The sequence below is a fragment of the Ranitomeya variabilis genome, chromosome 2 (genome assembly GCF_051348905.1).
Source record: "Ranitomeya variabilis isolate aRanVar5 chromosome 2, aRanVar5.hap1, whole genome shotgun sequence".
NCBI lineage: Eukaryota > Metazoa > Chordata > Amphibia > Anura > Dendrobatidae > Ranitomeya > Ranitomeya variabilis.
This window is the reverse complement of record NC_135233.1, coordinates 363,652,829-363,677,472: the sequence shown is the minus strand read 5'-3', so window position 1 is coordinate 363,677,472 and position 24,644 is coordinate 363,652,829. Positions and strand designations below refer to the sequence as shown.

At 43.6% G+C, this 24,644-nt stretch overlaps 1 protein-coding gene across 3 annotated transcripts in view; it reads left to right on the top strand.

The window, feature by feature from the left end:
* Nucleotides 1–24,644, top strand: part of MAP4K1 (mitogen-activated protein kinase kinase kinase kinase 1) — a 133,511-nt gene that overhangs the window by 76,263 nt on the left and 32,604 nt on the right. The window contains exons 2-7 of one of the 3 annotated variants that reach the window (XM_077285754.1): nt 1,779–1,836; nt 19,944–20,034; nt 21,433–21,497; nt 21,937–21,992; nt 22,471–22,518; nt 24,057–24,099. In XM_077285754.1, coding sequence (XP_077141869.1) covers nt 1,779–1,836; nt 19,944–20,034; nt 21,433–21,497; nt 21,937–21,992; nt 22,471–22,518; nt 24,057–24,099 — 361 coding nt within the window. Of the gene's footprint in view, nt 1–1,778; nt 1,837–13,748; nt 13,796–19,943; nt 20,035–21,432; nt 21,498–21,936; nt 21,993–22,470; nt 22,519–24,056; nt 24,100–24,644 lie in introns of those variants that run through there. The other 2 variants (XM_077285755.1, XM_077285756.1) reach the window with 2 other exon arrangements.

Genomic DNA, 24,644 nt, shown 5'->3' with positions numbered 1-24,644 from the left:
GCAATCCCCCGTCCTCTCCTATTTAGTTTCACTAACTTTTCTACCTGGTGTTCCCCTCTGTTGTCTGTGAGTGCATATTTTAGGATTGCTATATTAATTTATTCCTGTACGTCCATCCTTGTTTGTCTGGTTGGTGTATATACATACACTATTCCTCCTCACTTCCCTGGAAGGGGACAGATAAGGCCTGATTCAGGAGTACAGCAAGGTGCGTGACCCCAGCATCTTCACCATCAAAAGTAACCTGGGGAACAGGGATAGCTTGTTTGCCCCTAGTGTCAGGGTTGGAGCACCTGCCCTGGGTTATCTGACAACAGACATATACGACTTATATTCTGCATTTTCCACCTCTGCATGCTCTGTCTATTGTCCAGTTCTCTCTGAACTAGTAAATGTAGACTAGCTGATATGATGTCTCCTATACACAGCACACAAGGAAATGATGGATTGCTGCTTTCTTGTCTTTATGCAGGACATGTTCAGAAACGACAAAATAGACAATACCATACTAAACAGTGTAGCTGTGAATCCAGCTCTGTTTCTCTGTTTGTGCCAATGCTTCTACCTGATCCTCATCTCTCCCTCCATTAGTTTTAATAGAAGCAGAAACCTGGTATTTCAGGGAGCTTGCAATCCATGTTCCTTTGACCAACACTGATTTTAGCTGTTTTTCAGAGTGGATGATTAGTTTAGGTCCTGAAAGGAAGGAGATGGGTGAAGTGGAGAAAAAAAAGAATATTTATTGGTTAAGATATATTACAAAGACTCTTGTGCTTTTCATTTTTGCAAAGTTTGTTGAAATGAAAATCAAATTAAATTTAGCACTAATGATTATAATATAGAACAACAATTATAATTACAATTATATCCAGTGACTGTTCTAATTTGAGTTGTACTTTTTCTTTATCTTCTCCATCCAGCCCAGATCATCATTAATATTTTGTAGCCATAGCTCATCATCTGGAGCCGGTTATAGAGCCAATGTAATTGCAAAAAAATAAAAGTGGGCATAAGTGGAGAAAGAAGAATATTTCTATGATAAGATATATTACAAAGTTTCTTGTGTTCTCTTGTACTATTCATTTTTGCAAAGTTTGATGAAATGAAAGTATCATTGCATGACAATTCTATCCAGTGACTCAGTGGTGACATATTGCTTGATTTGAGTTGTTTTCTTTCTTCGTCTTTTCCGCCTGGCCTAGACCTTCGTAAACATTTATTTGAACCATAACTCATCATCTACAGCCAATTATAGAGCGAAGTAATGGCCAAAAAAATAAATGTGTCAGTGAGCCTCCATAGTGTTGCTTCACAACTCTTACCAAATGAAAAAGAGGGACAATTTAGGCACGATCATGATGGCTTCACTGTGATAGGACCAGAAGGAGCATGGTGATGGGATGGGGTATGAAGTTGATGATCTCCGAGCTCCTACATCCACATCCTGAGGAAATTAACATCGACCAATTAACCAGTCGTGATCAATATCAACCACATACAATTAGGGAGGAGCTTGCAAGGTACACATTCTCCTAATATATCGCCAAAACTCGATATTATCATATGGTTCTGGATGTCTGTTTTTTTATGGAAAAAGGGCTCATCGGAGACACCAGTTCGATGTATAAAAAAATTGAATTGGATCCGTAAGCTGTAGACATGTAGTGTTGACCCTATGTAGGGAAGTTTTCGGTTCAGATGCCCTAGATGGGCCATTGAAGTTCCGTTAGCACTTCACCTTCACGTCTCCATCACTTGTTTTTTTTCTTCTTGTGTAGGCAAGGAGCAAGGTGAGCGGAGAGTTGGCTGCGGTGAAAATTGTCAAGGAGGAGACTGGTGAGTGATGGAGACGATCTTGGCTTTATTGTTTTGTATTCTATCTTTTTACTCTCAGAATCCAGATATACATTAACCAAACATGACTATGCAAATATGACAAAAAAAATTGTCTTTGTCTGCCAACTGTTATATCCTGAATAGTATATGTTAAATGGACCTGTCAAGTCTGTTTCAGTAAATATTTGTATTTCCCATAATATTATCCTATGTTGTGCCATTCCTCTGCTGTATCCACTAGAAATGTATAAATACATTGACAATTGGGTGTTACCAGCTAGGGGTGTGTCCCTAAACAATGTTACACTGACCAATCAGTGCTGACCATGTCAGACTGTGACGGGACACATATCCCACTGGTAACACTCAGTTGTCAATTTTACAATTATTTCCAGGGAAAGTAGCAGAAGAACGGCATAATCTAGTGTTGTAGGAATAGATGCTTCAAGATAATTACTTTATGAAGAATACACATATTTACTAATATTAACAGTGAGTTCTCCTTGAATGGAAGTCTTCAAACAGAGGCTGGACAGACATCTGTCTGGGATGGTTTAGAAAAATATTTAGAATTGAGAGTTCTCAGTGGTTGATACCTTTTAATGGCTAACTGAAAAGATGGTAACAAATTGCAAGCTTTCGAGACTACACAGGTCTCTTCATCAGGCAAAGACTAATACAAATTCTGAAGAATCACATATTTATGCACAACATAGCACAGAAAAAAAAAAAACATGGATAAGACAGGTGGCATGAAGCAGAATTACCATGAGTGATAAACAGTTATGTCCATAAATATTGGACCACTTCTTAGATAAGGAATGTTTTATTGTCCTCTGATTGGGGTCTGGGTCTGTTGTGATGACCCCTCATAGTCTGAGGGGCAAGTTCCTTAGTTGTTGTGTAGGACATTTACAATGTGCACTAATTTAGTGCTTGAATGAGACAAATCCTTGACTCAACTCAGCTCTGTGTCCTGTTACATAGGCAAACAGAGTAGCACCAGTAATAAAAGAGAACGCTCTTTAAAGGGATTCTACGAGAAATGTAATAAAATAAATAATACACATCTATATATTAACCCCTTACTTACCTCGGACGGGATAGTACGTCCGAGGTCACCTCCCCTGCTTTAATGCAGGGCTCCGCGGTGAGCCCGCATCAAAGCTGGGACATGTCAGCTGTTTTGAACAGCTGACATGTGCCCGCAATAGCGGCGGGTGAAATCGCGATTCACCCGCTGCTATTAACTAGTTAAATGCCGCTGTCAAACGCAGACAGCGGCATTTAACTACCACATCCGGCCGGGCGGCCGGATATGAGCGCATCGCCGACCCCCGTCACATGTTCGGAGGTCGGCGATGCTTCTCCATTGTAACCATAGAGGTCCTTGAGACCTCTATGGTTACTGATCGCCGGTAGCTGTGAGCGCCACCCTTTGGTCGGCGCTCACAGCACACCTGATTTCCTACTACATAGCAGCGAACATCAGATCGCTGCTATGTAGCAGAGGCGATCGTGCTGTGCCTGCTTCTAGCCTCCCATGGAGGCTATTGAAGCATGGCAAAAGTTAAGAAAAAAGTTTAAAAAAATTTGAAAAAAATAAAAAAAATATAAAAGTTTAAATCACCCTCCTTTCGCCCCAATCAAAATAAATCAATAAAAAAAAAATCAAACCTACACATATTTGGTATAGCCACGTTCAGAATCGCCCGATCTATCAATAAAAAAAAGCATTAACCTGATCGCTAAACGGCGTAACGAGAAAAAAAATCAAAACGCCAGAATTACTTTTCTTTTTGGTCGCCGCGACATTGCATTAAAATGCAATAATGGGCTGGGCGATCAAAAGAACGTATCTGCACCGAATTGGAATAAGTAAAAACGCCAGCTCGGCACGCAAAAAATAAGCCCTCAACTGACCCCAGATCATGAAAAATGGAGCCGCTACGAGTATCGGAAAATGGCGCAAATTTATTTATTTTTTTTTAGCAAAGTTTGGATTTTTTTTTCACCACTTAGGTAAAAAATACCCTAGTCATGTTAGGTGTCTATGAACTCGTAGTGACCTGGAGAATCATAATGGCAGGTCAGTTTTAGCATTTAGTGAACCTAGCAAAAAAGCCAAGCAAAAAAACAGCGTGGGATTGCACTTTTTTTGCAATTTCACCGCACTTGGAATTTTTTTCCCGTTTTCTAGTACACGACATGGTAAAACCAATGATGTCGTTCAAAAGTACAACTTGTCCCACAAAAAATAAGCCCTCACATGGCCAAATTGACGGAAAAATAAAAAAGTTATGGCTCTGGGAAGGAGGGGAGTGAAAAACGAACACGGAAAAACGAAAAATCCCAAGGTCATGAAGGGGTTAAACATTTTTCTTAATACATTTGTATACTTTTATCTATTGCACTCTATCAGGGTTTCAAAGATGGGAACTGCCTCCTATCTCATTGTGCAATCCGTCCTAGGTTTCAGAAGACACGCAACAGGACGGGCTGCATAAAGCATGAGACCAGACGCACTAAAATGTCAGGCTGAATGAGATGGATGTTTATTTTCTTTCTCAGTTACAAAAAGGTGTTTATCTTCTCCTTTGGTCGCCTCCACTGTGTGCGGTCAGGTTGACTGAACAGAGGAAATCAGGTTGCCAGACCGGATACTGCTCTGACCTGACCTCTGTCTCCAGCAGATGTTCTCCAAGCAGCCTGTCCTACTGCATATCCTCTAAGGACAGGTTGTGATTGATGGCAGTTGCCATCTTTAATATCATGACAGTGTGCACTAGGTAAAGCATATTTTTTTTCTAAATAAAGGTATTTATTAAAATGTTTAATATTTAAATGTGTATTATTTATTTATTACAATTCTCAGAGAACGTGTGTAATGTGTCCCAAGTGGGTTGTGGCAAGAGTGTGCAAAAGAGGTGCAGAGGCTGGAGTGTCCATTATCTCTATACTGTGACGTTGGCATGTCTATTATCCCTGTACTGTGACATCACTGTGTTTTTTATCCCTGTACTGTGACATCACTGTGTGTATTATCCCTGTACTGTGACATCACTGTGTGTATTATCCCTGTACTGTGACATCACTGTGTTTATTATCCCTGTACTGTGACATCACTGTGTTTATTATCCCTGTACTGTGACATCACTGTGTTTATTATCCCTGTACTGTGACATCACTGTGTTTATTATCGCTGTACTGTGACATCACTGTGTTTATTATCCCTGTACTGTGACATCACTGTGTTTATTATCCCTGTACTGTGACATCACTGTGTGTATTATCCCTGTACTGTGACATCACTGTGTGTATTATCCTTGTATTGTGACATCACTGTGTGTATTATCCTTGTACTGTGACATCACCGTGTTTATTATCCCTGTACTGTGTCATCACTGTGTTTATTATCCCTGTACTGTGACATCACTGTGTGTATTATTCCTGTACTGTGACATCACTGTGTATATTATCCCTGTACTGTGACATCACTGTGTGTATTATCTCTGTACTGTGACATCACTGTGTATATTATCCTTGTACTGTGACATCACCGTGTTTATTATCCCTGTACTGTGTCATCACTGTGTTTATTATCCCTGTACTGTGACATCACTGTGTGTATTATTCCTGTACTGTGACATCACTGTGTATATTATCCCTGTACTGTGACATCACTGTGTGTATTATCCCTGTACTGTGACATCACTGTGTTTATTATCCCTGTACTGTGACATCACTGTGTTTATTATCCCTGTACTGTGACATCACTGTGTTTGTTTATTATCCCTGTACTGTGACATCACTGTGTATATTATCCCTGTACTGTGTCATCACTGTGTTTATTATCCCTGTACTGTGACATCACTGTGTGTATTATCCCTGTACTGTGACATCACTGTGTATATTATCCCTGTACTGTGACATCACTGTGTTTATTATCTCTGTACTGTGACATCTCTGTGTTTATTATCCCTGTACTGTGACATCACTGTGTGTATTATCCCTGTACTGTGAAATCACTGTGTATATTATCCCTGTACTGTGACATCACTGTGTATATTATCCCTGTACTGTGACATCACTGTGTTTAGTATTCCTGTACTGTGACATCACTGTGTTTATTATCCCTGTACTGTGACATCACTGTGTATATTATCCCTGTACTGTGACATCACTGTGTATATTTTCCCTGTACTGTGACATCACTGTGTTTATTATGCCTGTACTGTGACATCACTGTGTTTATTATCCCTGCACTGTGACATCACTGTGTATTATTCCTGTACTGTGACATCACTGTGTATATTATCCCTGTACTGTGACATCACTGTGTTTATTATCCCTGTACTGTGACATCACTGTGTGTGCAGCGCCCCCACTGCCGCAGGGCCGAGGGGTACCCGGTACTGGGCCTCTGAGTCTCTGTTCTGGGGTTGTCACGGTGGCTAGACCCGGTCCGTGACCCTGCTGAGGGGCGCCCAATGATAGGTGTGCGGGATGGTGGTGATGTTGTAGTGCGGTGCAGTAAATAACGAGGACACCAGGTTGCAGTCTCTTTACCTCTTTACTGAAGGCTTCAGGATCCTCAATCTGGAATACGGTTAACCGGGCTGCGCAAGCCTGGTCGGTCCGATGGCACATCCAGAGTTCCCTTTGCAGGTGGAAATCTGTGCCTACCTGCTAGCGCTTGTGTGTTGTAGTCCTTCCCTACTGAGCACCACGGGATAGTCCTCACAACTGTTGTGTCTGTTTCTCATGTTCCCTCACAACTCGATTCTGATGTTCTTCCACGTCCCCCAGATCTTATGGTTAGGACGCACCCGTATGACGGGGAGGCTCGGGGCTCTTCCGGGACTCTAGCGTCGCCCCACTCCTGTTGTTACCCCCCTGTGTCTTCCTAGGTCAATTGGGTGAGACAGCCCGCCTATAACTGACTGTCCTGCCGTAGGTTTGAAGTTTGGCTTGGAGCTCTATACTTCCTCGGCGTTCCGGCCACCGGTTATGCGTCTCAGTAGGATGTTGCCTCGTCTTACAGCACGACTCCTACTGGTATTCCCCTTGTTGCGTCGATCTCGTTTCTCACTCAGCACAATATACCTCGCTTCTTGTCCTTTCTTAGGGTACCGCCGCTATATCGTGCAGGCGCGGTCCCGTAACGTTCTCTCTGGTTGCTAGGCCTCTGTCAGGATCCCACCCCTGACAGGGACCCCTCTGAATCTTCCCCTACAACACCCTCTGCCACAAGGTGTTGCCTGGTTCCAACCCAGTCAGCTTTCTTTCTAACTTCCTGCCTAACCCCCAGTTTTACCAGATTGTGAGGAGTGGCCTAATAAATAGAACCCTTAGCTCCCCCTGGAGGCCAGACTGTGAAATGTATTGGTGTCTGTGATACCTGGTCAGATGAACTCCTTCAGTGCCATCAGACGTACCATAGCCCCCCTTAGTGGCGGAGCTACAGTACTGCAACGACCAGGACTCTGGGGCACTGCACTCCCCCCCGGTTAAATCCAGTACTCCTGGACTGGGAAGAAAACAACAATACATGTCAGCAAAAAGACATACAATTTTGAAATTGCAAGTACAAGTAAACTTCTTAACAGAGCTTCCCTTTATGGGAGGTGAGGACACTTGAACGTTACAAACATGGTTAAATATTTAAGTAACACACTATAAATAACTTTTCTTACCCAACCGGGTATTCTACTAAGTGCAAAATCTTTGAACAATAATTCAACATTGCCTTTAAGGACGTACTCGCTGGATCCACTAAAGACCTTCTTATAAAACATTATAAGGCTAATCAACTTTTATGCATTCTCCTTCTTTACATCGGCAGGACCGCCTGTCCTAACTGCTCCAGACCTACTGCCTCTCCTTTCTGTCACAGGACCGCCCCTTTCTGCCCGGGCCTACTGTCTTTCTACTACTATACACAGTATAGAACATATCATCCATCTTTCAGTTCAGGATTACTGAGCCATCTCTGTATGGCTCCTAAGAGGACTCACCACTAACCCCTACGGGTTCACTTCCTGTCCTCATTTTCTAGCACATTATTAAACATTTTCTATTAAATAAAACATTAAACTTCCTTCATTACTTTCTTACTGACATGTATGCAGGACGCTATGTCTACCCCTACGGGTCTGCTGCATCTTTCTTCTAGCTTTCACCTTTACAGGACTTTATTTCAGAGCACATTACCAACATTTCTTACAGTCAACTAGTTAGTTACATTTAACTTCTTTCAAGACATTATTGCCATTTAACCATCTTAAGGCAACACTGTTCATAAGTGCAATATGTGAACATCCCCTTTAAGAGGGGACCAAGTCTCTATGAGGTAGTGCAACTTCTCAAGCTGCAAGTCTGTTCGCAGTAAGGACTCCGGTGCTGGTTCCAAGACCAGTGTCTTCGCAAAGAGTCCTTTCCTTGTATAAAACCAGTAGAGAGCACCTTTAAGAAGGTGCAAACTATTTACAACATCAGTTTTTTAATCATTCACCGTCCATGATTCGGTAGTCTCTTGATAACTGAGGCAACAAGTAGAAAACAAACAAAAGGCAATAGGGATCCCGGGTCAACAAAGGGATCCCTTTAAGAGTTAACCCTGGACGGGTTTTAGCAGCAAAACAGCAGAGAAACAATGAACTATTTACAATGCAGAGTATGAGTATAGTTACTTGAACCACTCAAGAGGCAGCACCGGCGGAGGCAACCCCTGTGGATATTGCCCGCCGCCGGGTACTGCGTAAGGAGGAGTGTTGTCCCATCTGGGGGTCTGCGTACCCACTGTCTTCAGCTCTGGAGCAGCAGGAGCACCACCCACCTGAAGAGGTTCCTCCTTGGCCACGAGGGTGGTTGAGGTGACGATGCTGCATGTCGTGGTCTTGACCATAGTGCACGTTGGAGTGACCCCGGTGGTCCTGGTGATGACCATGGGCTGACCACAAGGGGGCACCTTTGCTACAGGGGTCAGCTTCACTGGCACCTTAATCGGGGGTGTCACAGGGTTCTGCCTCTTGCGGACATTCAGGGCAAACCACCCCTTTTCCCCAAAGTGCCTGGTGTAACTAACTTCGTCCCCCGGGTAGAGATCCCGGTCTGGGTGGCCCTCTCTGAGATGAGACTCCACATCCCTTCGGTTGACAAACACCTCCGCATACAGGCCCGGCTCTTTAATGAAGCCCCAGCCTCTGCGGAGCTTGAAGGTGGTGATGGTGCCCTGCCTGCGCGGGGCCTGGTGAGCGGCGGGGTCCTTGCGGGCCCGGTCCTTGACCGCCAGGTCTTTTTGATGGTGGGCCTCCAGCCCGGCCTGGTACGCCTTTTCCTGCTCCTTCCACTGCTGTTCCAGCTGGGTCTGGTATTCCTCCCAGCTCAAGGCCTGCACCATCTCCCCTTCCCGTGTCTTCACCCCGGGGAACCCCATGAGGTTGGATCCTGGGTTCACCCAGCGGCATACCGTGCGCTCTGCATGGGCTGCACACAGCAGGGTAGTTGGCAGGATCGGGGCTTTCAGGAGGTGCTCCATACCCGTTGTCTCCTCCCATGGTAACTGGCGCTGGGGTCTATGGGTCCCAGGGGGAGGGGGTGCCGCAACGGGGCCTACTAGCAAACCCTCTGCCAGCGGGACGGGGTCGGCGGACTCACCGGCCAATGCAGGCTCCTCCTCCGCGGTGGGTTCCGCTGGCGGTGTCGGCGAGGGCCTCAGCAGCAACTCCCGTAGTGGTACAAGATCCGATGCCAGAGAACTTCCCTCCGGCGCTACCTGGTGCGGAGCCTGGGCCTTCACGTTCAGCTGAAGGAGCTGGTGGATCAAGTCTCCCATCTCAGCCTGCAAGAGATCAGCGCTGTCCGTGGAGAATTGGCTGCGGTGCTCGTCCGGGTAGTTGGGGGAGTCTTCTGCTTCAACCCCACATTCGGGTTCCGAGCTGCTGGCCATGGCGTCCGCCACGTGGGTCGCTTCCTGATCCTTTTCCCGCTCTCTCCTTCGTGGGCGGTTTCGTTTCCTCTGCCTCCGCCCACCATTGAGAATCAGGAGGCGGATCTCGGCTGCTGACGGACACGTCCTCACGGTGCAGAAATATTTAGACTGGGCGGCCATTGTCTTTCGCGCTCTCCAGCTTGTCTACGCCCACTTCCACGCCCCTCTTCTTCTCCTGCGCTCTCCTCAGCGCTGTAATGGCGGATTTTGGCGGTAAATGGCAATACACAGTCTTTGCAATAAGTCACAGTCCAAGTATAATAAATCACAGTTCCAAGGCACACATGACCTGATTCTTCAGGCTTAAGTAGATCCTGTTCGTGACGCCAAAATTGCAGCGCCCCCACTGCCGCAGGGCCGAGGGGTACCCGGTACCGGGCCTCTGAGTCTCTGTTCTGGGGTTGTCACGGTGGCTAGACCCGGTCCGTGACCCTGCTGAGGGGCGCCCAATGATAGGTGTGCGGGATGGTGGTGATGTTGTAGTGCGGTGCAGTAAATAACGAGGACACCAGGTTGCAGTCTCTTTACCTCTTTACTGAAGGCTTCAGGATCCTCAATCCGGAATACGGTTAACCGGGCTGCGCAAGCCTGGTCGGTCCGATGGCACATCCAGAGTTCCCTTTGCAGGTGGAAATCTGTGCCTACCTGCTAGCGCTTGTGTGTTGTAGTCCTTCCCTGCTGAGCACCACGGGATAGTCCTCACAACTGTTGTGTCTGTTTCTCGTGTTCCCTCACAACTCGATTCTGATGTTCTTCCACGTCCCCCAGATCTTATGGTTAGGACGCACCCGTATGACGGGGAGGCTCGGGGCTCTTCCGGGACTCTAGCTTCGCCCCACTCCTGTTGTTACCCCCCTGTGTCTTCCTAGGTCAATTGGGTGAGACAGCCCGCCTATAACTGACTGTCCTGCCGTAGGTTTGAAGTTTGGCTTGGAGCTCTATACTTCCTCGGCGTTCCGGCCACCGGTTATGCGCCTCAGTAGGATGTTGCCTCGTCTTACAGCACGACTCCTACTGGTATTCCCCTTGTTGCATTGATCTCGTTTCTCACTCAGCACAATATACCTCGCTTCTTGTCCTTTCTTAGGGTACCGCCGCTATATCGTGCAGGCGCGGTCCCGTAACGTTCTCTCTGGTTGCTAGGCCTCTGTCAGGATCCCACCCCTGACAGGGACCCCTCTGAATCTTCCCCTACAACACCCTCTGCCACAAGGTGTTGCCTGGTTCCAACCCAGTCAGCTTTCTTTCTAACTTCCTGCCTAACCCCCAGTTTTACCAGATTGTGAGGAGTGGCCTAATAAATAGAACCCTTAGCTCCCCCTGGAGGCCAGACTGTGAAATGTATTGGTGTCTGTGATACCTGGTCAGATGAACTCCTTCAGTGCCATCAGACGTACCATAGCCCCCCTTAGTGGCGGAGCTACAGTACTGCAACGACCAGGACTCTGGGGCGCTGCATGTGTATTATCCCTGTACTGTGACATCACTGTGTTTATTATCCCTGTACTGTGACATCACTGTGTATATTATCCCTGTACTGTGACATCACTGTTTATTATCCCTGTACTGTGACATCACTGTGTGTATTATCCCTGTACTGTGACATCACTGTGTGTATTATCCCTGTACTGTGACATCACTGTGTTTATTATCTCTGTACTGTGACATCACTGTTTATTATCCCTGTACTGTGACATCACTGTGTGTATTATCCCTGTACTGTGACATCAGTGTTTATTATCCCTGTACTGTGACATCACTGTGTGCATTATTCCTGTACTGTGACATCACTGTGTGCATTATCCCTGTACTGTGACATCACTGTTTATTATCCCTGTACTGTGACATCACTGTTTATTATCCCTGTACTGTGACATCACTGTGTGTATTATCTCTGTACTGTGACATCACTGTGTTTATTATCCCTGTACTGTGACATCACAGTGTGTATTATCCCTGTACTGTGACATCACTGTGTTTATTATCCCTGTACTGTGACATCACTGTGTATATTATCCCTGTACTGGCAGTGGCAGCACATGTAAGACTACTTACGCATTATGTTTGGCCACGCTTTTGTGCTCCATCAAGGTTTTCATGTGAACAGGAGAAAAACAGGACTCTGATGTGACCCAGACGGTGCCATTGACTTCAATTATCAAACACTATTTTTACTCCAAAGGCAGGTCTGGTAGAATAAAAGCTGCTTGTTTTGGACTCCGTTCAATAATTGAAGTCTTTGGATTTAATGAGAGCATGTGCGAAACTCATTCTTCAGGAGTTCAGGTGGAACCCCGCAATAGTCATGAATGTGTGTCCGAAATGCAATGTTGACCAAGCCTTATATGTACTGTACATGTTTTATGGTGCAGCATGGCCTCTCAAATGCTTTAAAATAAGTAGAATGTTACTGTCCCAGCAGAAGACACCATCACAGACTGCTGCTTCATCTGGGAAGACAGGAACAGAAAGTGATAAATGTCCAGTGTGGTGTTTGTAACTTCCGTCTTTCAGCAGAAAGGGCATGAGCATTAATGGGACAGTATTGTGCTGACTGGGCATGCAGTGTTTGATAACAGACACAATGGCTAGTGTTGGGGGGACTGTGGCCGCAGCTGTGGCTTTCTCTCCGATTCCTCCAATGGGGACATTGTGGTAAGTGCTTGGGTTGGCATTGTTATGAGGGTGCTTTGCCTCCTTAATGGCAGGCGACTGTAAGTGACAGCGAGTATACTCTTTGCTTGGGTTTTCCAGAGGACGCTCGGGTGGTCTCCGAGTATTTGTGACTGCTCGGAGATTTCGTGTTCCTCAGCTGCATGACTTGTGACTGGTAGACAGTTTGATTACAGTTTGTGGGGATTCCCCAGTAACCTGGCAGCCCCCACATGTACTCAGGCTGGCTAACAGCTGTAAATCATACAACTGCGTCAACAAAACCTAAATCTCCGAGCAGTCATAAATATTCGGAGACCACCCGAGCGTGCTTGGGAAAACCCGAGCAACCAGTATACTCGCTCATCACTAGTCTTCACCCCTTTTCATCGGACTGCCCTGCCTATACCACATTAGCAAGGGTGCGTCAGTTACTTTGAAGGAAATCTTCATGGTCTCTGTTACTCCCTTTTTAAGGACCTTCATCTTCCTGTGGCCATGAATGGTCAACTTGCCCATTGCATTTCCTCTATGTAGAATGGTCCCAAGTGGGGCATATCTCGTCAGGAAAAGAATTATTATTTTCTGTAAATCTTCCCCATCCCTCCCAGCATAACCCACCAAAAGACCGGGGTCACACTTACGTGTGCAATGCGAGAAGCTCACGTGAGTCTCTCGCATCAATACCCAGCACTGCCACCGCCACTCGGGACCGGAGCTTGCGGCTGGATAGAAATACATGTAGCTGAACGCTCCGGTCCCGAGTGCCGGGAGTGCAGTGCAGTGCTGATGCCGGCGGCAGTGTATTGATGCGAGAGACTCACGCGAGCTTCTCGCATTGCACACGTAAGTGTGACACCGGCCAAAACATTCACTCACTGGCAAAGTTTGCATAAACCTAACCCCTTTTTCAGTTTGGGATACTCCCTACTTTGAGAACATTTTTTCTGAATAATTGGGACAGTTGAAAATATTGGCAGCCATCAAATCTGATTTTCTGAGAGTTAACCCTTTAAAGAGCAGCCTGTAACCTGTCATTAATATGTATTTTTTTACCTGGTGTAAATGTAGCTGTTCTCCTGAATCCGGTGATGGTTTTCTTTTGTTCCTGCGCCTCTCCGTTTCTGAGATATGGCCTCCTCTTCTCTGTATATAAATGTAGTCTTTTTATCTAACTGGGTGTGGCCTCCAAGAAGACGACCACTTGGCTTACAGGGAAGGGGAAGCCATATCTCAGGAATGGAGAGGAGCAGGAACAGAAGAAAAACATCACCGGATTCAGGAGAACAGCGGTAAAAAATATGGATATTTATGGTGAGTGACAGGTCCTCTTTAAGTGACTCCTCTATTTTCTAGGTAGGTAGAATTTCTTGTGTGATCAACTCTCAGGAGTGATGTTGCCTTCAATATTTGTTGTTCTGTATTGTTCTTTTATATTGATATTTACTCGCCCACATATCCCCAATCTGTAGCTGTTAATGTGCAGGGCTACAGCTTATGTCACTGCTAAATACTGACTGCTGTCTTGTGGTTAATTTCATGGTAAACAGAATTTATGAGGGTGTATCTGCAAAGGTTAGACCGCTTTCAACTTTGTAATTCCGTACTTGCATTGCTGCTTGGTGAACTAATGACATTTAAGGACATCACTTACTTAAGAAAAACAAAGCTGCTTTCTTTCAGAAACAGCGCCTCTCTTGTCTGTAGGCCAGGTCTGGCATTGCAGCTAATTCCCAATCCAGGAGATATACAGTGGGGAAAATAAGTATTTGATACTCTGCCGATTTTGCAAGTTTTCCCTCCTATAAAGAATTGAGAGGTCTGTAATTTTTATCGTACGTACACTTCACCTGTGCGAGACAGAATCTAAAAATAGAAACCAGAGAATCGCATTGTATGATTTTTACATAATTAATTAGCATTTTATTGCATGAAATAAGTATTTGATACAGTAGAAAAACATAACTTAATATTTGGTACAGAAACCTTTGTTTGCAATTACAGAGGTCAGACGTTTCCTGTAGTTCTTGACAAAGTTTGCACACACTGCAGCAGGGATTTTGGCCTCCTCCTCCATACTGATATGCTCCAGATCTTTCAAGTTTCAGGGCTGTCGCTGAGCAACATAGCGTTTCAGCTCCCTCCAAAGATTTTCTATTGGGTTCTGGAGACTGGCTAGGTCACTCCAGGACCTTGAAATGTATCTTACGGAGCCACTCCTTAGTTGCTCTCACTGTGTGTTCTGGGTCATAGTCATGCCATCCCAGCCATGACCCATCTTCAATGCTCTTACTGAGGGAAGGAGGTTGTTGTCCAAAATCTTGTGATACATGACCCCATTCATCCTCCCTTCAATATGGTGCAGTCGCCCTGTCCCCTTTGCAGAAAAGCACCCCAAACTATGATGTTTCCTCCCACCATGCTTCACAGTTGGGATGGTGTTCTTGGGATTGTACTAATCATTCTTCCTTCAAACACATGGAGTGGAGTTGATACCAAAAAGTTCTTTTTTGGTTTCGTCTGACCACATTACCTTCTCACATGCCTCCTTTGGATCATGCAGATGGTCATTGGTGAACGTCAAACAGGCCTGGACATGTGCTGGCGTGAGCAGGGGAACCTTGGGTGCCCTGCAGGATTTTAATCCTTGACGGTGTAGTGTGTTACTAATGGTAATGTTTGAGACTGCGGTCCAAGCTCTTTTCAGGTCATTGACCAGGTCCTCTCATGTAGTTATGGGCCGGTTCCTGATATTTCTGAGAATCATCCTTACCTGAAAAGGTGAGATCTTGCATGGAACCCCAGACCGAGGAAGATTGACAGTCATCTTGTGTTTCTTCCATTTTCTAATAATTGCACCAACAGTTGTTGTCTTCTCACAAGTTACTTGCCTATTGTCCTGTAGCCCATCACAGCTTTGTTCAGGTCTACAATTCTGTCCCTGGTGTCCTTAGACGGCTCTTTGGTCTTGGCCATGGTGGAGAGGTTGGAGAATGATTGACTGTGTGGAGTCTTTTATACAGGTAATGAGTTCAAACAGTTGTAATTAATACAGGTAATGAGTGCGGAATAGGAGAACTTCTTAAAGAAAAACTAAAAGGTCTGTGAGAGCCAGAATTCTTGCTGGTTGGTAGGTGATCAAATACTTATTTCATATAATAAAATGCAAATTCTGTAAAAATCATACAATGTGATTTTATAGACTTTATTTTTAGATTCTGTCTCTCACAGGTGAAGTGTACCAATGATAAAAATTACAGACCTCTCCATTCTTTGTAGGTAGAAAAACTTGCAAAATCCACAGAGTATCAAATACTTATTTTCCCTACTGTACCTGAGCGAATATACCAGACAAGTCCATAAACAAGGGGGGCGCTGTTGCTTTGTTTATCTTATCTTATACCCATGTTTAATATGCAACAAAGGATAATAAAGGAGAACTCTGAATTCTTCTGGACTCCTGGCACACCTCCTCCTCCTCCGCTCAATTTAGAAGACGACCTTTTGCTTCAGGTGCTCTCACCTTCTCCCGATTGACAGCGTCATCAGTCTATCATTGAACTCCTTTTCCCCCCAAACACATTTATCATTATTTTGAGAAAAATACTGATATAATTGTAGTTCGTACTTCGGCATCTTTGTTTTTCTCTGCTTGTGGCTAAAATGTTAAAATAAAAAGTTATATCATATATTGTTATATTATGTTTTGCTTTTTTATTACATTTTTTTTCCTGTTCCAATTTTATTGCCCTAACCTTAACCCTAAGTCTAACCTTAACCTTAGCCCTAAGCCTAACCCTAGCCATAACCCTAGTAAGGGGAAAAAAGGCGTAAAAACATAAAAGCAGCTCCTGCTAATGAAGGAAAACAGTATTGATCTATGTGCTGTGCAAAATTTTGCACTCCCATCAACTTTACCGTGACCCTCCCCATCCCACTCCGTGATACATTTTTGCACAGGGAAGATGGCCATGGTAGACACCGTCATCTTGCAGAGATGAAAGGGGATCTCTATACGTGGGCGTAGTTGGAAGATTTTTAAGCCTAATCTTTCAAAGTAACCGGATGTTCGAGAACTAAAGATTTTAATATTATCAACTTCAAAATTTTTATGTCATCTTCATTTTAATAGAAGAAACAACTTTTTTTGTGGTTGGCATATGACTTCCTTAAGTTTGCTCCTCCACACCCTGCAGCAAGCAGCAGAGACCCATGGTGTCTATAGCACATACGGTGAGATAAGGGAAGAGACTTATCAGTATTAATCTGTGTTCAAACAGCCAAAGCCGGTTTTAGACAAAGTGGGGGCCCTGGGCAAAATTTAAAATGGGGCCCCAAATGCACACATATTGCACATCACACAGAAGCAGTTTGCTTCCGAAACAGTTGGCTTCCGAAACAGCTTTGTAGAAATAGAACCATTGGCAACTGTGTGATTTTTGTTCCGACATAAACAATCCAATCACTCAATGAGTAGGCAGCATTTTGCTTGTTTAGTATAACACACCCCATAGTCCTCCACATAGTATAATGCACCCCACAATCCTCTATATAGTATAATGGGCATAACAGTCCTCTTTATTACATAATGCACACCCCATAGTCCTCCATATAATATAATGTGCCCCATAGTCCTCCATATAGTATAATACACTATGCATAGTCCTCCATATAGTATAATACACTCCCCATAGTCCTCCATATAGTATAATACACTCCCCATAGTCCTCCAAATAGTATAATACACTTTCCATAGTCCTCCATATAGTGTAATACACTCCCCATAGTCCTCCATATAGTATAATAAACACTCCATAGTACGCAATACAGTATAATACCCTCCCCATAGTCCTCCATATAGTATAATACACTATGCATAGTCCTCCATATAGTATAATATACTCCCCATAGTCCTCCATATAGTATAATACACTCCCCATAGTCCTGCATATAATATAATACACTCTCCATAGTTCTCCATAAAGTAGAATACACTCTTCAGTCCTCCATATAGTATAATACACTCATTAGTCCTCCATACAGTATAATACACTTCTCATGGTCCTTCACATAGTATCATGCACCCCCCATAGTCCTCCATGTAGTACAATTCACTTAACATGGTATAATGCACCCCATAGTTCTTCATATAGTATAATTTATTCCCAATAGTCCTCAATACACTATAATGCAGCCCCCCATATAGTATAATGCAGCCACCCCATAGAACATAAAACAGCCACCCCATAGAGTATAATGCAGCCACCCCATAGAATATAATGTAGCCCCCTCATAGAGTATAATGCAGCCTCCATAGAATATAATATAGCCCCCACAGAATATAACGCAGCCTCCCTCATATAGTATAATGCAGCCCCCCTTAGAATATAATGTAGCCCCCTCATAGGGTATAATGCAGCCCCTCATTGAATATAATGCAGACCCTCTCACAGAGTAGAATGCAGCCCCCCTCATATAGTATAATGCAGCCCCCTCATATAGTATAATTCAGCTCACCATAGGATATAATGTAGCCCCCTCATATAGTGTAATGCAGCCCCCTCATATGGTATAATGCAGCCCCTATAAAATATAAAGCAGCCCCCTCATATAGTACATTGTACCCCCCTCATATAGTATAATGCAGCCACCCATATAATAATATAGCCCCCTCATATAGTATAATGCAGGCCCCCATAGAATATAATGTAGCCCCCTCATATAGTGTAATGCAGCCTCCCACCCTCCCCCCATAGAATATAATGCAGCCCCCCTCATAGAATATAATACAGCTCCCCACACTCCTATATAATATAATCCAGCACCAAAAGTTGGATATCCTATAAAAAGTCTCAAAAATGCGCCAAACTAAAAATAAAAATCATACAGAAACCTTACTCTATGGGGAAACTGGGATGCGCTAAAAAAATAGTTGCATTTCATGAATTGGTGTAAAACATCTTGATAAGCAAAGTTATCAAGGGAAAACAAAAATACTTTTTTTAAAAAAAAAGACAACTTAAAAAGTCATCAAAATGGAACAAATTACTCAAGAAAACTATAAAAAAAATCAATGATAAATCAAGGCACAATAGTCTGCACAATTTTATTTTCATTGACCAAAAAAACGATGGCGACTGGATCAGTATTTTTTAATATTGAAGTTTATGGGAAACGGATCAGAATGGATGGTCATCTGTTATGGAAATTCTAGAAAAAATGGGTCCTTTACAAATTGAGCAAAAATGGATGAAAAATGGAAATTAAAGTGTGCATCCTTTTTGGGTTTTTTTTGTTTTTTTGCTCCGTTTATAACGAATCCATTACAAGCAGATGACAAGTGGACTTGTGAACAGAGCCTGATACTGTAGTTTTGATTCAGATCTTTTTTTAATTGTCTGTTCTGTAAAACCAGTCAAAATGTTAGGGTATGTGGATGTTATAGAGAGGCTTCTCCACAAGGGATACCCCTGTTAGCCAAAGACAAAGACTGCAACTCTAGCTATGGTAGACTCAACATGACCATATAATATTAAATGATGGTAACTATTAATTTGAATGGACACCTCTATACCTCTTGTCACTTGCATGCGATCACTTGCGTGTTAGAGAAGCTGTATCTGAGGAGGCTTCATTCTTTACTTCCCATTTATCACCATGCTGTGTATAGAAGTCTTCCAATGGAGATGTATATTGGGGAACAATCTCCATCTATGCTCCTGATGTAAATGTCTGGCATTCGTAATGACTCTTGCAGCACTATGGACTTTAATTGACCTCAGATCATTGCAATTCATAAAGTTCTCCATCATTGTTTTGGGTTTTCTCAAGGTTTTCCTAGTTTGGTTCTCCGGTTTTCGACATGCTTTGTTTTTGTTTTTTTTAAATTGGTGAATTCTGTCTGTTACTTTAAATGGAGACCATGTAGGTACAAACAACTGTCTGACAGGTGATATAGGTCGCTGGAAGGTTCCTACCTACCTGTACATATACAGCAAAAACACTTTCCATTCCAGGGTTAGAAAAGGATATCAGAAAATGTATGTTTTTTGTGAAAGTTTTAGGAAAATTGGGTGACAACAAGATCCTAAATTGTACATATCCTAAATAGCTAGTTATGCCAGGAGACTAGAATTATATACATGCACTTGATCCTAGGAGAGCATCGACAGGCCACTTTACATTGACTAGGGTGTAATACTACAAGACCTCCAAAGTAAATCATTGCACATAGTAAAGGAAGGACGTTGGGTGCTTTGGACAACTTAGGGATAAACCACATTTTTTTCCCATCACAAAAAAATTCATAGTCCAATGACATTTATATTTATGAGTCATTTTTTAAAATTTTGTAGATAGATTGGTTCCATTATTTTGGTCAATGACCGTAGGTAGGAAAAGTTAGGTGATGATCACGCAAGGAAAACCTTACATTTTTTTCATCTTTCTACTTATTTCGCAGACGAAGACTTCTCGGTTATCCAGCAAGAGGTGATCATGTTGAAGAGCTGTGCTCACAAAAACATAGTCACATACTATGGAAGCTATATGAGGTGAGGATTTTCTAAGATCGAATAGACATTGTCTCCAAGACCAGGCTAGACAACTTGGTGTATGTCCACATTTGAACTTTTCTCCCACTTGAACTATTATGTTGATGGTAATATTTGATGGCCAACACAACTTTTGGATAAAGTTTTTATGTTTTGGACACCTTTACCCGGGAGTGTAACAGAGAGGTGACGAGGGTGTCAACAAGCCACATTTCCTTGGTCATGGAGTTTAGATACCAGCTCAAAGTAATGATCTGACTCTTTGCCCCGGATAACGAAATGCTTACCTTCAGCTTTCCTTAAAGGGCACCTGTCACCACGTTTTTGGAAGATGGGATAAAAATAGCGTTAAATAGGGGCAGAGGTGGGCGTTACATTAGTGTGTTTGTTATGCGTTTATTACCCACCTAAGTTGCCGAAACACCTTTGCAAAGTCTCCGTTTTCGCCTGTCAATCAGGCTGGTCTGGTCAAAAGGGCGTTGTCTTCCCCCAGATTTTGCGTAGTTTTCCGTTGGTGGCGTAGTGGTGTGCGCATGCCCAAGGTCCCGAATCCTCTGCCAGGGGATTTAAAAGAGCGCGCTGTTCGTTTTCATTGGTGATCGGTGGGCGCGGCCATCTTCCTTTGGCCGCGCGTGCGCAGAAGCGGCGCTCTGCTGGCCGCGGCTTCAGGAAAATGGCCGCCGCGATATCCATCTGCGCACGCGCGGCATCCCGCAGCCATTTTCCTGAAGCCGCGGCCAGCAGAGCGCCGCTTCTGCGCACGCGCGGCCAAAGGAAGATGGCCGCGCCCACCGATCACCAATGAAATCACGAACAGCGCGCTTTTTTAAATCCCCTGGCAGAGGATTCGGGACCTTGGGCATGCGCACACCACTACGCCACCAACGGAAAACTACGCAAAATCTGGGGGAAGACAAGACGCCCTTTTGACCAGACCAGCCTGATTGACAGGCGAAAACGGAGACTTTGCAAAGGTGTTTCGGCAACTTAGGTGGGTAATAAACGCATAACAAACACACTAATGTAATGCCCACCTCTGCCCCTATTTAACGCTATTTTTATCCCATCTTCCAAAAACGTGGTGACAGGTTCCCTTTAACCTATTGTCCCATCATGACCACAGTAGTCACTACTGTCTTGACCCAAGAGGAAGTATCTTGTAGAGTTGACCCTAATCAAGTTTGTAGCCCTATAACAAGTTTTCAAGCTAGCTTTTGGCTTTTAATAGTCCATCACATTTTCTCCAACAATCCTTATTGGTTATGTGGACATTGCGCTCAGTTGGGTTTCATTCTGTTCCTCCATATATAAAATACAGAGCTGTATTGCTGACGCCTGATGTTTCTTTGCACCTAAATTTCATATTGCTGACTCCTGATTTTTTTTTCAAAATTTCAGGGCAAACAAGTTGTGGATTTGTATGGAGTTCTGTGGAGGAGGTTCCCTCCAAGACATATATCAAGGTAGAGAAAGGTTTTATTCATAAGCTTCTGCATCTTAAAAGGAATGTATCATCAGGATTTACCCCTCAAGGGTATTGGGAGCATTTTATCAATGTGTTCGGAGAGAACAGTGAGGTGGAGAGGAGGGACGGCTTCTTATCCACCTTCCTGCTTCCCTTTCGCACAAAGGGGATGTCATTTACACTACTGTGGGCATGCTCCCCTGTGAACTGTGGCACTGATTGACAGTGGTCCTGGACAAGTCCGGTGATCAAAGACAGGGAGAACAGGGACAATTAAAATTAGTTTTTAAACTATTTTTTAGTTTTTAGGGCTACTACAGACCTCTTCAAATAGTGTACTAGGAAGCTAATAAATCGCTAGGGGTGAATTCTGATTACCGGTTTCCTTTAAGTGTTTTTTTTTTTTTGTTTAACGTGGAAATATTTTTTTTCTTCAGTTACAGGAGCACTTTCCGAGCTACAAGTTGCTTATGTGTGTAGAGAAACCCTCCAAGTGAGTGTATATGGTGTAATACAAGGTCTGTCATATTTTAGTAAAAAATAGAAGTCATTGTAATTAATTCTGACTCTGGTTCGGCTCAATAGTAGAGTAGACCCTGGGGGCGAAACTTTGGATGGGAGCCCTTTTTAATGTATAAGGGACGAACACTTTTCTTTATTTTTCGGAAAAGATGTATTTTTTTAAACTTTTATTTTTTATTACATACTTGGAGAAAAAAGCTAATATGGACCTAGGTGGTGCTGGTGAGGACAAATATGTGTCCAAGGTTATAGCTAATAATTTTCAAAAATGAATGTATATGAGGATACCATGATTTGAACGATTTTTAATTTGGGTAATCAAGCCCTGGTTTCTGTTCTTCATAGTCAAAATTTTTGGACTATTGAACTAAAGCATTCTTACCTTATGTAGATATACTGTACATATAGAGAAATGATAAACGCAATCCCATGTTGACATTTTTGCGCAGGGCCTGTCCTACCTTCATAACCAAGGGAAGATGCACAGAGACATTAAGGTAGGTGCCAGTTGCAGTCATTATTACATTGGTAAAATGCAGAAAAATTACAGACGAGTGAGATGAAAATTTGCTCATCTCTAAAGTAAAAAAAAGCCACCCTTGCAGTGAGATCTTCATCTGTCTTGAGGGAAAATAGGGGATGGGTGCAGTCATTGCTTAATTAATCATGTTTTTGATAGCTATAATAACTATAGAGACCAAGGATGGTAAGGTCATATCTCCTAACTGTCTCAAATTTGGGAAGATGTCCTGGGAGGTTGGGGGTAGGTCCCAACTTCATCTCTATTAATGTCCTTGGGACATAGATACAGTTGAGCACAATGGTAGATCAGGGATCCGTCAGATCCCTACTACATAATTTTCTCCATGTAGACACTGAACCTTGAGATCACTTTACAGTCTCAGACATGTGACTGGACAGCGGAGAGCAACTCCATCACTGAGGAGCAGGAATGAAGGCAAGTGAGATGCGTGTGTGAGGACCATGATCATAATACTGTGTGTGTGGGGAGGCTATGGGGGCATCATACTGTGCGGAAGGGACTGTGGGGCATCATACTGTGTTGGAGGGACTGTGGGGCCTTTGTACTGTATGTGGAGGGGTATGGGAGCATCATACTGTGTGTGGGGAGGCTGTGGGGGCATCATACTGTGTGGGAGGGACAGTGGGTCATCATACTGTGTGGGAGGGACTGTTGAGCATCGTACTGTAGGTGGGGAGACTGTGGAGGCATCACACTGTGTGGGAGGGAGACTGTAGGGACATTATACTGTGTGGACAGGACTGTGAGGCATCATACTGTGGGTGGGGCTATAGGAGCAGCATCATGGTGTGGGGGCATCATACTGTGTGGGAGGGACAGTGGGGCATCATACTATGTGTGTTGAGCTATGGGGGCATCATACTGTGTGTGGGGAGGCTGTGGGGGCATCATACTGTGTGTGGGGTGGCTGTAGGGGCATCATACTGTGTGTGGGGAGGTTGTGGAGCATCATACTGTGTGGGAGAAAGACTATAGGGGCATTATATTGTGTGAGAGAGGCTGTGAGGCATCATACTGTGTGGTGGGGCTGTAGGAGCATCATTCTGTGGGGGCACCATACTGTGTGAGGGAGGGACTGTGGGGGCATTATACTGCGTTGTAACCCTGATGGGTTTCTCTAGGAGCAATATTTCTTTCACATATAAAGGACCTGCAAGTTAGGAAAGTGGCTTATCATCAAATACAAATTGCCTCAGCATGCTACCCAGTATGTATCCCTCTTGGGAGACAGTAAGCAGCAATATAGATTTTCTTACCTCTCATGACTCTGACTCTGCTTTTTCTATATGATTTGTTACCATGTTAGAGGCTTAAAATGTAACTTGGTGCTAATATGAGTGTCTATAGTCATCACATGGTACCGGCATTGTATGATCTGGATCTGCCAGGAACCAGCGGACATAAGTTGTAAGAGTTTTCCAATGCGAGGTCAATCATTGCTAGGCACAATTGCTATATGATCCATGGTAAAGATTTTTTTTTAATTTCCAGGGAGCCAATATTCTTCTAAATGACAATGGAGATGTTAAACTGGGTGAGTTTCCATGATTGTGAAAGTTTGTCATATCCATCAACTGAAAAGTCACATTCTTGGTAAAGTGAGGAGTTCATTTTGTAGCATTAAACAAAATATACATCTAGTTAAAATAAATTGACCCTGGAGGAACTTGCACACTTCAAGTTTTTACATAGACAGCCCATTGATTTGTGGAGTATGTCATTCCTCTTTTACCCTATGATGACAAACTGAACACTTGTAATCTGCTTATTTTATTACAAAATGTCTAGCAAAATGTGATCACCCAAAGTAGACAGTGCCTTAAAAGGTGCCAAAATGTTGTTTTTATTTAATTATTAATCAGCCTTTTGTAAAGTTATAACTCTTTGTAATATACTTCATTACCTTATTTTGCTTCCTTCTATCTTTAATATTATGCTGAAAGCGCTTGATTATTGGCCTAGTTTATGCTGTTTTAGAAGCTGATTTGAACTGCGGGTCTAGCAAAGATTTGGACATCTACGTGAGCTTCTGTGCTCTCCTCCAACATGTTCAGACACTATTATTTTTTAGAAACACTC